This window comes from Salvelinus sp. IW2-2015, linkage group LG30 (genome assembly GCF_002910315.2).
Source record: "Salvelinus sp. IW2-2015 linkage group LG30, ASM291031v2, whole genome shotgun sequence".
In the NCBI taxonomy this organism is placed as follows: domain Eukaryota; kingdom Metazoa; phylum Chordata; class Actinopteri; order Salmoniformes; family Salmonidae; genus Salvelinus; species Salvelinus sp. IW2-2015.
Window position 1 is genome coordinate 8,784,673 of NC_036869.1, and position 15,241 is coordinate 8,799,913.

Sequence of the window (15,241 nt, forward strand, 5' to 3'; positions counted from 1 at the left end):
GCTGATGGTATGGGCTGTATCCTGTACACACACACAGAGAGAGAGGAGAGCACGCCTCCCATACCTGCTACACTGGGTCCTGGGACATATGGTGGCGCTGTAGAAAAAGCTCTATTATGTTGTTGCTGCTAGTTTGTCTGTATGAATGACTGTTGAGGGCTACTAGTCCTTGAAGCCATTTATTATGGGTTTAAATCAATGGAAGCTGTGTGTTGTGTTTGAAGATTCAATTGGATGTGTAGACATTTGCACTGCAGCTTGCTCCCGTTGTTCAATGTAGTGAGATGTGTGTGCCCTGTCCCTTTAATGTTGTGCACACAACGGAAGTTACAGAACCTTGAACCTTCATCCTTAGTACAGACACCTACCTACAACACTATAATACCTGTCCTATTCATACAGTACAGACACCCTACCTACAACACTATAAACCTGTCCTCATTCATACTGTACAGACGCCTACCTACAACACTATAAACCTGTCCTCATTCATACTGTTACAGACGCCTACCTACAACACTATAAAACTGTCCTCATTCATACAGTACAGACCCTACCACAAACACTATAAACCCTGTCCTCATTCAACTGTGTACAGAACGCCTACCTACAACACTATAAACCTGTCCTTATTCATACTGTACAGACACCCTACCTACAACACTATAATTAAACCTGTCCTCATTCATACTGTACAGGACCGCCTAACTACAACCACTATAAAACCTGTCTCATTCATACTGTACAGCGCTACCTACAAACTATACCCTTCCTCTTTCATATGTACAGACGCCTTACCTACAAAACACTATAACCTTGTCCTCATTCATACTGTAAGAGCCTACCTACAACACTATAAACCTTCCTCATTCATACTGTACAGTACGCCCTACCTACAACACTATAAACCTGTCCTCATTCATACTGTACAGACGCCTACTACAAACACTAAAACCTGTCCTCATTCATACTGTACAGACGCCTACCTACAACACCTATAAACCTGTCCTCATTCATACTGTACAGACGCCTACCTACACAACTTATAAAAACCTGTCCTCGTTCATACTGTACAGACGCCTACCTACAACACTATAAACGCTGTCTCGTTCATACTGTTACAGACGCGCTACCTACAACACTATAAACCTGTCCTCGTTCATACTGTTACAGACGCCTACCTACAACTACGTATAAACCTGTCCTCGTTTCATACTGTTACAACGCCTACCTACAACACTATAAACCTGTCCTCGTTCATTACTGTACAGACGCCTACCTACAACCCACTATAAACCTGTCCTCGTTCATACTGTACAGCGACCTACCTACAACATATAACCTGTCCTCGTTCATACTGTACAGACGCCTACCTACAACACTATAAACCTTGTCCTCGTTCATACTGTACAGACGCCTACCTACAAACCATATAAAACCTGTCCTCGATCATTACTGTAACAGACGCCTACCTACAACACTATAAAACCTGTCTCGTTCCATTACTGTACAGACGCCTACCTACAACACTATAAACCTGTCCTCGTTCCATACTGTTACAGACGCACCCTACCCTTACAACACTATAAACCTGTCCTGTGTCATTATACTGTACAAGACGCCTACCTACAACACTATAAAACCTGTCCCGTTATACTGTACAGACGCCTACTACAACACTATCTAAACCTTCCTTCGTTTGATACTGTACAGACGCCTACCTACAACACTATAAACCTGTCTCCTGCGTTGATACTTACGACGCCTACTACAACACACTAAACCTGTCCTCGTTATACTGTACAGACGCCTTACCACAACACTATAAACCCTGTGCCTACTCGTTAAGGGTAATACAAACGTGTACACAGACGACTGCTACCTACAACACACTATAACAACCTGGTCCTCGTTGGATACTTGCTTAAGACGGCCTACCTACAACACTTATAAACCTTTCCTCGTTTGATACTGTACAGACGCACCCTCCTACAACACTATAAACCTGTACTCGCTTGATGACTGTTACAGAGCGGCTCCTTACCTACACACTATAGAACCTGTCCCCTCGTTTGACGCTTTACAGAACGCCCTAACCGTACAGTACAGCTATAACACCTGTCCTCGTTGGATAATCCTGTAACAGGCACGCCTCTGACTACACACTAAACCCTCTGATACTTACGACCACCTACAAACGACATACCTGTCGCTACGTGATGACGTGTACAGACGCCCTACCTACAACACTATAAACCTGTCCTGCGTCATACGTTTAAGTACGCCTACCTACACAGCACTATAAACCTGTCCTCCGTCGTTACGCTACAGCACGGACCCTACCACCAACACCTATTAAACCGTCGTTCCTCGGTATTGCTTGCATAGCTGATACAGCGACGCTGCCACTACCTACCAGACACTAAGTAAACCTGGTCCTCGGTTTGATACTGTTACAGACGACACCTACCTACAAAACACTATAAACCATGTCCCTCGTTGATACTGTACAGACGCGCTTACCTACAACACCTCTCCAATAAAACCTGTCCTTCGTTGATGACCTGTTCACAGACGTCCCTACCTACACAACCACTATCTATATACCTTGTCCTCCGTTGGATACTGTACAAGAACGGCCTCTAACCTGACAACACTATAAACCTTCCTCGTTGATTACTGTTAAACAGACCCGCCCCTTACCTACATCCACACTATAAACCTGTCCTTTCCCCGTTCCCAATCTGTAACAGACGCCTACCTACAACCACTATATAACCCTGTCAACTCGCCCTTTCCATACTTGTAGCAGACGAGGGGACCTTATCCTAACAACACTAATAATAAGTCCTGTCACGCTCGTTGATAGCTTGTACTAGACGTAGCCCCTACCCTACAACAACCTTATAAACACTTATCCGGTCTCTCCAGAATTGAATACTTGCTGCTTAGCAGACGCTTCCTACCTACAAACACTGGAATAACCTTGTCTCGTTGAACTGTTACAGACGCCTACCTACAACACATATAAACCTGTTCCCGTTGATACTGGTTTATCAGAACGCTTGCCCTCTACGCCTACAACACATATTAACACCTGTCCGTCGTTGATACTGTACAGACGCCTACCTTAACAACCACTATAAACTGTCCTCGTGATACTGTACAGACGCCTACCTACAACTATAAACTGTCCTCGTTGATACTGTTACAGACGGCCTACCTACAACACTATAAACCTTGTCCTCGTTTGATACTGTTACAGACGCCTGCGGCTACTTAAACACTATTAAAAACCTTGTCTCGTTTGATACTGTACCAGACGTGGCCTACCGTACAACCCACTAGTAAAGAGACCTGTCAGCTCGGTATACTGTGAAGAAAGGCAGCAACGTTTACCTAACCTACAACACTATAACTCTTGTTCCTCGTTGATACTGTACAACGCGCCTACCTACAACACTATAAGACCGTCTCTCAGTTATACTGTTTACAGGACGGAGCCTACCTACAACAGACTAAAGTAATAAACCTGTCCTACAGTTGATATTAACAGACCGTGAAAACTACCCTCAAAAATACAACACTATAAACGTGTCCTCGTTGAATACAATAATTACATTAGCGAACCCAAACCTACCTACAAACACTATAAACCTGTCCTCGTTGGATACATGTACATAGGACGCCTACCTGAACAACCGAGCATATAACCCCTGTACGCTCGTGTAGTAATCCCTAGTACAGAACGCCTACCGTAAAGCAACACGTAATCTCAGGAACCTGTCCTCGGATTGATACTTACCAGGGGAGGACGCCGTACCTCAAACACTTTATGTAAAGAACCTTCCTCGTATCAACTGTACAGACGATCACTAAATCAATTTACAAACACTTATAACCATTTGTCCTAACGTTCATTTACTTGTATAAACTAGACCGAACCTACAAACTTAACATTAACACTCTATAAACCTTCGTCCTCGTTCCAATTACTCGTACAGACGGCGCTTACAACCTACAGCAACTATAGAACCTGTACCGTCTTGTTCGATACTGTATAGACGCAGCCTACCAAGCAAAATACAAACACTATAAAACCTTGTCCTCCTTTACTGTAACAACGCCTCCCCTGTAACAACACTATAAACCTGTCCTCCGTTGATTACGTGTACATGACGCCTGACTCTACTAAACTCACTATAAACCTGTCACTTCGTTGAATGTTTACGACGCCTACCTTATCAACACTTAGTTTAAAGCCTGTTCGTTGGGATACTGTTTACATGACGGCCTACCTACAAACTATAAACTGTCCTCGAATTCTGTACAGACGCCTACCTACAACACTATACAACCATGTCCTCGTTAGATACTGTCCAGCAGACGGCCTACCTTACAACACTATAAACAATTTGACTACCCTCGTTCGATAGCATGTACAGTACTGATTAGTGTGCCACATTTACCTACCTACAACAACTATAAAACCTGTCCTCGTTGATACTGTACAGACGCCTACTAGCGTAACAACAATAATCTAACAAACCAAATTGTCCTCGTTTGGTGATACCTGTTTTACAGAAACGAAACCCTTACCACAACACTATAAACCGTCCTCGTTTGATACTGTACAGACGCCTAACCAAATGACAAACACAATTAAATAAAACCACACTGTGAAGGAGTTGACCCTGACTTTCAGATGGGCTTATATGTATGAATGAGGACAGGTTTATAGTGTTGTAGGTAGGTGTCTGTACTGTATGAAGGCCAAGGTTCTGTAACTTCCTGTGTGCACAACATTAAAGGGCAGGGCACACACATCTCACTCATTGAACAACGGGAGCCAAGCTGCAGTGCAATGTCACCATATGAATCTTCAACACACACACAGCTTCCATTGATTAAACCCATAATAAATGGCTTCAAGGACTAGTAGCCCTAACCAGATCATACAGACAACTAGCAGCAACATAATAGAGCTTTTCTACAGCCACCATATGTCCAGACCCAGTGTAGCAGGTATGGAGCGTGCTCTCTCTCTCTCTGTGTGTGTGTACAGGATCACACCCATACCATTCAGCATCTGTCACCAACACAGCAGCAGCAGACTGTAGGCAGTATGTATGCAGGCAGGATGAGCTAGACCAGACAGAGAAGAAGAAAGCAAACTCACAGTCCTTGAAGTCAGTCAGTCTCACTGCTGTCTGTTTAAGTCTACAACAGTTGTGTTTCCTGGTACAGCACATGCAAGACGGACATCTTGGCAGTTTTGAGTAACGCAACCCAGGTTGCGTCCTAAATGACAGCCCATCGGCCTATCCTCTATATGTTGTGCTATTTTCGACCAGATCCCATAGGGAATGTTATACTGTATGTTCTGCATAGCGCCGCCCCCTGGTTATAAAGACAATCACCTTTGATGGTTGCACAATGACGTTACATGATGGTTTGCTGATGTTCACGTTTTGGATCTTCTGCCTCTGTTCCTCAACAGTTTCTCCTGGAGAGAAAAAACAAACAAGAGTCATTGTGTCATTATACACTGTGGGCTTAGGCCTAGATTCTTCATCAACATACATGTATAACTTTACGGCATCCCCTCGCCCCAATCCGGGCGCGAACCTGGGACCCTCTGCACACATCAACAGGTCACCCACGAAGCGTCGTTACCCATCGCTCCACAAAAGCCGCGGCCCTTGCAGAGCAAGGCGAAACCCTACTTCAAGTCTCAAAGCAAGTGACGTAACCGATTGAAACGCTATTAGCGCGTACCCGCTAACTAGCTAGCCATTTCACATCCGTTACACATGTGCATGAGTTCCACTACTAGACCCCTCTCCAAGTCCTACTTTCCTAGTGGTCTTTGTAACAGAAGTTATTAGCTTGCCTGGTGTATTTTTTCCTTCATTGGGAGAACCAGGTCAATTGAGTGATTAGATGTGGTTTAACGAGTAGAGTGGCCTTCTGATCACATTAATGGATTACACAGAATTAACACAATTAGCAATACAGTTCCACAGAGCACTACGTGGACCAGAGCACGCCTGCAGGTCTCTCTGGTGTAGCCTAGCCTGTCCCCAACCCTCCCTCTGGTGTAGCCTAGCCTGTCCCCAACCTTCTCTCTGGTGTAGCCTAACCTGTGTTCCCAACCCTCTCTCTGGTGTAGCCTGTGTCCCCAACCCTCTCTCTGGTGTAGCCTGTGTCCAAAACCGAGGGACAGGTTATGTTGTTGAGGTAGGCGTTCTGTACCAAAGTATCAAACGAGGGGAACAGGTTATAGTGTGTTTAGGTGGCGTCTGTACAGTATCAACGAGGGGGACAGGTTTATAGTGTTGTAGGGTTTAGGGCGTTTGTAAACCAACGTATCAACGAGGGACCATGTTTTTATAGTGTTGTAGGGTAAGCGTTCTTTAACAGTATTCCAACGAGGACAGGGTTAATAGTGTTTGTAGGTAAGGCGTTCTGTTACCAGTATTTTTCAAACGAGGGGACAGGTTTATTAGTGTTGTAAGGTAAGCGGTTCTTGTAAACAGTGATTTCCAAACGAGGACGGTTTTATAGTGTTGTTTAGTAGGTCTGTACAGTATTCACGGAGGGACAGGTTTATTTAGTTGTTGTAGGTTAGGCGTCTGCAGTTTATTCAAACGGAGGACAGGTTTATAGTGTTGGTAGGTAGGCGTCTGGTAACAAGTATCAACGAGGACAGGTTATTAGGTTGTTGTAAGGTAGCGTCTTGTATACAGTATGAAACCGAGGACAGGTTTTATTTATGTTGTTAAGGGGTAGGGGCGTAGTCTGTTTTTTTTAAAAAACCAGGGATGGAACGAAGGACAGGTATAGGTTTGTATTGGTAGGCGTCTTGTACCAGTATGGAAAACGGGGGGAGGGGACAGGGTTTTAATTAAGTGTTGTAGGGGTAAAGGCGGGTCTTTACAGTATGGAACGAGACAGGGTTATTAAGTGTTGTAGGGTAGCGGGGGGTTCTGTACCCCAGTATTGAAACGAGGCCCAGTTATTTAATGTGTTGTAGGTAGGCGGTCTGTTACAGTATTGAACGAGGGACCAGGTTTATTTTAGTGTTAGGTGGCGTTCTGTACAGTATGAACGAAGACAAGGTTTATATGTTGTAAGGGTTTTAGGCGTTCTGTACCAAGGTATGAAAACAGGGGAAAAACGGTTATAAGTGGTTGTAGGTAGGCGTCTGTACAGGTATGACGGGGGACAGGTTTATTAGTGTTGGTAGGGTAGGCGGTCGTACAGGTCGTATGGGAAACGAGTAAGGGGTTTATAAAGTTTTGTTGTAGGGTAGGCGGTTCTGTAAACAGTATTTTGAACGAGGGACAGGGTTTATAGTTTTGTTGTTATAGCGTCTTGTAACAGTATGAACGAAGGAAACACGTTTATAGTGGTTGTAGGTAGCGTGTCTGAAACCCAAGTAGGAACGGAGACAGGTTTATAGTTGTTGTAAGGGTAGGGCGGTCTGGTTACAAGTTGGAAACGAGGGACAGGTTTATTAGTTTGTTGGTAAGGTAGGGGTCTGTACCAGTATGAATTTGAGGACAGGTTTATAGGTTTGGTTAGTTTAGGCGTCTGTACCATATTGGATGGGAGGACAGTTTTTATAGTTGTTTGTAAAGGCGTCTGTTTACAAGTTATGGAAATTGAAGGGAACAGGTTTTTATAGTGTTGTAGGTATGGGCGTTTCGTAACCAGTATTGAAATGAGGAACAGGTTTTATAGTTTTTTGTAGGTAGGCGCTACTATGGGGAAATGAGGACAGGTTATAGTGTTTAGGTAGGCGTTTTTGTCCAGTATGAATTGAGGACAGTTTTATTTTAGTTGTTGTAGGAGGCGGGTGTCTTGTTTACATTATTGAATTTGGAGGGACAGGGGTTTATAAGTTGTTTGTATGGTAGGGTTCTGTTACAGTATGGAAATGAGGACAGGGTTTTAGTGTTGTAAGGTAGGCGGTCTTACAGTATGAATGAGGGACAGGTTTTAAATGTATAGTGTTTGTAGGTAGGTTGTTCTGTTAAACAGATTTGAATTGAAGGGGGAACAAGTTTTAGTGTTTGTAGGTAAGGCGGTCTTGTACCAGTTATTGAATGGAGGGACCAGGGTTTATTGTTGTAGGTAGGGGGTCTTTTACCTTTTTGTATGGGAATGAGGGGGGACAGGTTTTAAAGTGTTTGTAGGGGTAGGCGTCTGTAACCCAGTATTGGGGGAATTTGAGGGGGGGGGAAAACAGGTTTTAATAATTTGTGGTAGGCGTCGTACAGTATGGAATAAGACCAGGTATAGTGTGTAGTAGGTGTCTGTCTGTATGAATAGACAGGTTTTATTTAGTGTTTGTTAGGTGTGTTGTACTGTAATTTGGAAAGGTTCAAGGTTCTGTAAACTTCCGTTGTGCAAAACCAACATTTTAAAGGGGGGGCAAGGCACCCCACCCAAACATTTCTCCAACGCATTGAACCAACGGGAGCAAGGGGCTGCAGTCAATTTCAACCATATTTGAAATTCTTCAAACACCCACCAAACCAGCCAGCTTTCCATTGATTTTAAAAAACCCATTAATAAAAAATGGCTTCCAAAGGGGACTAGTAGCCCTAACCAAATCATTAACAGAACCAAAAACTAGGCAGCCAAAACATAAAAGAAGCTTTTTTACAAAGGCCAAAACCATTATGGTACCCAGGACCCCAGTGTAGCAGTTATGGAGGGGCGTGCTCTCTCTCTCTCTGTTGTGTTGTGTACAGGCCACCAACCCCATTACCATTTTTCCAGGGGGGCATCTGTCACCAAAAAAAAAAACCAGGGGCAAGCAGCAGGGACTTGTAGGCAGTATGTATTTTGGCAGGCAGGATGAAGCTAGGGACCAGGACAGAGAAGGAAAAAAAGTCCAACTCACAAGTCCTTTGAAAGTCAGGCGTTCCACTGCTGTCTTGTTTAAAAGTTTCTTACCAAACATTGTGTTCCTGGTTTAACAAGCCACATTGGCCGAAGAACGGGGGACATTTCTTTGGCAGTTTTGGAGTAACGGGGCAAAACCCCCAGGGGCGTTCCTAAATTGGAACAGCCCATCGGGGCCTTTCCCTCTATATGTTGTTGCTAATTTTCGGGGACAGATCCCATAGGGAATTTGTTAATTACTTGTATGTTCTGGCATAGCGGCCCGCCCCTGGTTAATAAAGAACCAATCAACCTTTGATGTTTGCACAAAATGGACGTTTACATGGAATTTTGGTTTGCTTTATGTTTCAACGTTTTGACTTTCTTGCCCCTCTGTTCCCCTCCAACCAGTTCTCCTGGAGAGAAAAAAAAAACAAAAACCCAAGAGTCATGTGTCATTATTACCACTGTTGGGCTAGGGCCTAGGATTTCTTTCATCAAAACATACCATTTTGTATAAACTTTACTGCATCCCCTCGCCCCAAATCCCGGGCGCGAAAAACCTGGGGAACCCTTCTGCAAACCAAACAATTCAAAACAGGAGGTCCAACCCACCGGGAAAAGCGTCGTTTACCCGAATCGCTCCACAAAAAAAGGCCGCGCGGCCCCTTGCAGAAGGCAAAGGCGAAACCCTACTCAAGTCTCAAAAGGGGCCAAGTGGAACTAACCGATTTGAAACGGCTAGATTAGCGCGTTTTACCCCTTAACCTTATGCTTAGGCCATTTCCACATCCGCGTTAAGAGCAAACATGTGCCATGAGTTTCCACTACTAGACCCCTCTCCAAGGTTCCTTACTTTTCCTAGGTTGGTCTTTGTAACAAGGAAAAAAAGTATTAAGCTTGCCTGGTGTATTTTTTTTCCTTCATTGGAAGAACCAGTCAATTAGTGTTTAGATGTTGGTTTTAACGGAGTAGAAGTGGGCCCTTCTGATCACCAATTAAATGGATTACACAGGGATTAAACCAAAAAACCAAATTAGCAATACCCAGTTCCCACAGAGCCACTACGTGGAACCAGAGCACGGCCGTGCAGGTCTCTTTCCTGGTTGTAGGCCTAGGGCCTGTCCCCAAAAAAAACCCCTCCCTCTGTTTGTAAGGGGGTGCCCTGTAAGGCCCCTGTCCCCCAACTTCTTCTTAGGGTTGTAAGGCCTAACCTGTTGTTCCCCCAAAACCCCTCTTCCTCTGGTGTAGCCGTTGTCCCCCAAACCCCTTCTCCTTCGGTGTAAGCCTGTGATCCCCAAAAAAAAACCCTCTTTCTCGGTTGTAAAGGGGCCCTTTTGTGTCCCCCAAACCTTCTTCTGGTGTAAGGGCTGTTTCCCAAAAAAACCCTCTTCTTCTGGTTGTTAGGCCTTGTGTTCCCAAACCTCTCTCTGGTGTAGCCTTGTACGCCCTTGTAGGCCTGTGTTCCCAACCTCTCTCTGGTGGTGCCTTAAGCTGGTGTTCCAACCCTCTCTCTGGTGTTAAGCTGGCTTGTTCCCACCCTTGTCTTCCTCTTGGTGTAAGCCTAGCTGTTTGTTCCCCAAACCCTCTTCTGGTGTAGGGGCCTTAAAGGCCTGTTTCCCCAACCCTCCTACGTCTGGTGTTAACCCTAAAGGCCGTGGTTCCCAAACCCTCTCTTTGGTGTAGCTAAGCCTGTTGTTCCCCAACCCTCTCTCTGGTGTTAGGCCTAGCCTTGTGTTCCCAAACCTCTCTCTCTGGTGTAGGCCTAAAAGCCTTGTTCCCAAACCCCTCTCTCTGGTGTAGCCTGTGTCCCCCTCTCTCGGTAGCCTAGCTTGTTCCCAACCACTCTCCTTCTTGTGTAGCCTAGCCTGTGTCCCAACCCCTCTCTCCGGTGTAAGGTAGCCTGGTGTCCCAAACCCTCTCTCTGGTGTAGGGCCTTGTGCTTTCCAACCCCTCTCGTTCTACTGTGTTGTAGGCCTGTGTTCCAACAACTCTCTCTGGTGTAGCCTGATGTCCCAACCCTCTCTCTGGTGTAAGGCCTTTGTTGTTTTCCCAAAACACTTCTCTTTCTGGTGTAAGCCTAGTTTGTTCCCAACCTCTCGTCTCTTCTCCGGTTGTTAGCCGCTGGTCCCCAACCCTCTCTCTGGTAGTTAGCCTAAACCTTGTGTTCCCAAACACTCTCTTCTGGTGTAAAGGCCTGTGTCCCCAACCCTCTCTCGTGTGAGCGTTCCACCCCCTCTGGTAGCCGTTGGTTTCCAACCCTCTTCTCGTGGTGTTCAAACCCCTGTGTCCCCAACCCCTCCTCTGGTAAGCCTTAACCTGTGTTCCCAACCCTCTTCTTGGGTGTAGCCTTAAGGCCCTTGTGTTCCCAAACCTCTCTTCTGGTGCCTAGCCTGTGTTCCCAAACACCTCTCTCTGGTGTTGGCCTTGCCTGTCCCCAAACCCTCTCTTCTGGTGTTTAGCCTGTGTTCCCAAAAACCCTCCTCTTCGTGGTTAGTAGCCCTGTTCCCCCAACCCTCTCTCTGGTGTAAGGCCTAAGGGGGCCTGTGTTCCAACCCTCTTCTTTCTGGTGTAAGGGCCTAGGCCTGTTGTTTCCCAACCCTCTCTCTGGTGTAGCCTAACCTTGTTTCCCAACCCCTCTCTCTGTGTAGCCTAGCCTGTGTCCCCAACCCTCTCTCCGTTGAGGCCTGTCCCCAACCCTCTTCTGTGTAAGGCCTGTGTTCCAACCACTCTCTCCTGGTGTAGCCGGTGTTCCCCAACACCTCTCCTCTGGTGAGCCTTGTGTTTTCCCAAAACCCTCTGTCTCGGTGTAAGCCTAAACCTGTGTTTTCCCAACCCCTCTTCTGGTGTAGCCTAACCTGTGTTTCCCAAAACCCCCTCTCCTGGTGAAGGCCTAAGCCTGTGTTCCCAAAACCCTCTCTTGGTTGTAAGCCGTGTTTCCCCAACCCCTCTCTGGTGTAGGCCTGTGTTTCCCAAAACCCTCCTCTGGTGTAGCCTAGGCCTGTGTTCCCCAACCCCTCTCTCTGGTGTAAGCCTAGCCCTCCTTGGTGTTCCCAACCTCTCTTCTCGGTGTAGCCTGTGTTTCCCAACCCCTCTCTGGTGTAGCCTGTGTTCCCCAAACCCTCTTCTCTGGTGTAACCTAACCTGTGTTCCCAACCCCCCTCTGGTGTAGCCTAACCTGTTGTTCCCAACCTCTCCCTCTGTGTGCTTACCTTGTTGTGCCAAACCCTCTCTCTGGGTAAGCCTGTTCCCAACCCACCTCTCTGGTGTGTAGGCCTAGCCTGTGTTCCCAACCCCCCTTCTTCTGTGTAAGCCTAACCTTGTTTGTTCCCAAAACCCTCTCTCTGGTGTAAGCCTAATGTGTTCCCAAACCCTCCTCTGGTGTAGCCTAGCCTGTGTCCCCAAAACCCCTCTCTTGGTGTTAGGCCTAAGGCCGTGGTCCCCAACCCTCTCCTCTGGTGTAGCCTTAGCCCCTGTTGTTCCCCAACCTCTCTCTGGTGTAGCCTAAGCCTTGTTGTTCCCAACCCCTCTCTCTGGTGTAGCCTAGCCTTGTTGTTTCCCCAACCCTCTCTCTGGTGTAGCCTAGGCCTGTGTTCCCAACCCTCTCTCTTTGGTGGTAGCCTAGCCTGTGTTCCCAACAACCTCTTCCTCTTCTGGTGTAGCCTAGGCCTGTGTTCCCAACCCTTCTCTCTGGTGTAGCCTCTTGTCCCCAAACCCTCTCTCTGGTGTAGCCTAGCCTGTGTTTTCTCCCGGTACCTAGCTGTTCCCAACCCTCTCTCTGTTGTAGCCTAAGCTGTGTCCCCAAACCCTCTCTCTGGTTAGCCTTGTGTTTCCCAACCACCTCTCTTGGTGTAGCCTGTGTTCCCAAAACCACTCTCTTCTGGTGGTAGCCTGTGTCCCCAAACCCTCTCTCTGGTGTAGCCTAACCTGTGTTTCCCAACCCTCTCTTCTGGTGTAAGCCTGTTGTGTCCCAAACCCTCTCTCTTTGTTTAGCCTGTGGTCCCCAACCCTTCCCTTTCTGGTGTAGCCTAGTGTTTCCAACCAAAATCTCTTCTGGGTTGTAAGGCCTGTGTTCCCCAAAACCCTCTTCCTCTGGGTGTAAAGCCTGTTGTTCCCAACCCCCTCTTCTTCTTGTGAAAGCCTAACCTGTGTTCCCCAACCCCTCTCTTGTTTAGGCCTATAGCCTGTGTTTCCCAACCCTTCTCTCTGGTGAGCCTAAAACCTGTGTTTCCCAAAACCTTCTCTTGGTTAGCCTAGCCTGTGTTCCCCAAACCCGCTCCCTCTTGGTTGTAGTGGCCTAGCTGTTTTCCCCCAAAACCCTCTCTCTGGTGGTAAGGGCCTAAACCGTTGTCCCAACCCTCTCTCTGGGTGTAGGCCTTAACCTGTGTTCCAACCCTTCTCTTTCTTGGTTGTAGCCCTAGGCCTGTGTTCCCAAAACCCTGCTCTTCTGGTGTGCTAGGGCCCTGTTGTCCCCCAAACCCCCTCTCTTCTGGGTGTAGCCATAGGCCTGTTGTCCCCAAACCCTCTCTCTGCTTGGTGTAGGCCTAAACAACCTGTGTCCCCAAAACTCTCTCTTTGGTGTAGCACCTTCCAACCCTCTCTTGGTTGCTAAAGCGTTCCCCAAACCCTCTTCTTCTGGTGTAGCCTAGACCGTGTTCCCCCAACCCTCTCTCTGTGTTTAGGCCTAACCTGTTGTCCCAAAACCCTCTCTCTGGATTGTAAAGGCCTAAACCTGTCCCCCAACCCCCTCTCTCTGTGTTTAGGGCTAGGCCTGTGTTCCCAACCCCGCTCCTCTGGTGTAAAAGCCTAAAGGGCCTGGTGTCCCCCAGAAACCCCTTCTCTCTGGTGTAAGCCTAAAACCTCGCCACTCTTCGTGCCAACCTGTGCCAAACCCCTCTCTCTTTTGGATTGTAGGGCCTAGTTGTTCTCCCAAAACCGCTCTTCTGGGGTAAGCGCTAGCCCTGTTTGCCCCACCCCTCCTCTTCTTGGTTACTAAAAGCCCTTTTTTCCCCCCAACCCCTTCTCTCTGGTGTAGGCCAAGCCTGTTGTTTCCCCCAACCCTCTTTTCCTGGTGTGCCTAGCTGTTCCCCAACCCTCCTCCTTCTGTGGTTAAGCCTTAAACCTGTTTCCCAAACCCCTCTCTCTGGTGACCGTTTCCAACCCGTCTCTGGTTGGTAAGAGGCCTGCCTTGTTTCCCAAAAAAACCCTCCTTCTGTTGGGTAAGCCTAGGCCTGTTGCCCCAAACCTCTCTCTCTGGGTAGTGCCCTAACCCTGGTGTTCCCAAACCCTTCTCTTCTGGTTAGGCCTGTTTAAACGTCTGTAGGCCCTAGCTGGTTCCCCAAACGCCGCTCTCTTGTGTAGCCTAGCCTTGTGTCCCCAACCCCTCTCTCTGGTGTAAGCCTAGACCTGTTCCCAAAAACCTTTCTTTTGGTTGTAGGGGCCTTTAGAGCCTGTGTTTCCCAAACCCCTTCTCTGGTGTTAACCAGCCTGTTGTCCCCAACCTTTCTCCTCTTCTGTGGTAGGAGCCTAGCCTTGTCCAACCTTCTCTCTTTGTAGCCTAGCCATGTGTCCCCAAACCCCTCTTTCCTCTGTGTAAGGCCGTGTTCCCACAACCTTCCATCTGGGTGTAAAGCCTGCGTTCCCAACACCTTCCTCCTTTCTGTTGTAAAGGGCGCGTATGTTTCCCAAACCACCCTCTCTTGCTGGTGTTAGCGGTCCCCTCGTCTGGTCTGTGTTTCCCCCAACCCCGTCTCCCATTGGTGTTAAGCGTGCCCCAAGCTCTTGGGTTTAGCCTGTTCCAAACCCCACTCTTTCCTCTGGTGTTAGGGCCTGTTTCCCAACACACTTTCTCTCTTGGTGTAAGGGCCTGTGGTCCCCCAACCTCTTTTCTTTGAGCCCTTTTCAACTTCTCTTGGTTGTAGGGCCTGTTTCCCAAACCCTCCTCTCTCTGGTGTTAGGCCTGTGTTGGCCCCAACCCCTCTTCCTTCTGGTGTTTGCCTGTTTTCCCCAACCCCTCTGCTCTTGGTGTAGGCCTTTGTTCCCAACAACCCTCTCTCTGGTGTTAGCCTTTGTCCCCAAAACCCCTTCTTTTCTCTGCTGGTAAAGGGCCCCTTGTTCCCCAACCTTTTTAATAGTTTCCAACCCATCCTCTGTTGGTAAGGGCCTGTGTCCAAAAACCCCTCTCTCTTGGGGTAGCCTTTGTCCAAACCCCTTTTCTTCTGGTTAGGCCTGTGTTTCCCAAACAGCTCTCTCTGGTGTAGGGCCCTGTGGTCCCCAACCCTCTCTTCTGGTTGTTAGCCTTGTGTTCCCCCAAACCCTCTCCTTTCTGGTGTATCCTGTGCCCCAA

The 15,241-nt window shown here is 47.4% G+C and overlaps 1 protein-coding gene across 2 annotated transcripts in view; it reads right to left on the bottom strand.

Moving 5' to 3' along the window:
* Positions 1-15,241, bottom strand: part of LOC139023313 (UBAP1-MVB12-associated (UMA)-domain containing protein 1-like) — a 44,885-nt gene that overhangs the window by 9,642 nt on the left and 20,002 nt on the right. For both annotated transcript variants that reach the window (XM_070436212.1, XM_070436211.1), the window contains exon 3: positions 5,421-5,506. In XM_070436212.1, coding sequence (XP_070292313.1) covers positions 5,421-5,506 — 86 coding nt within the window. The remainder of the gene's footprint in view (positions 1-5,420; positions 5,507-15,241) is intronic.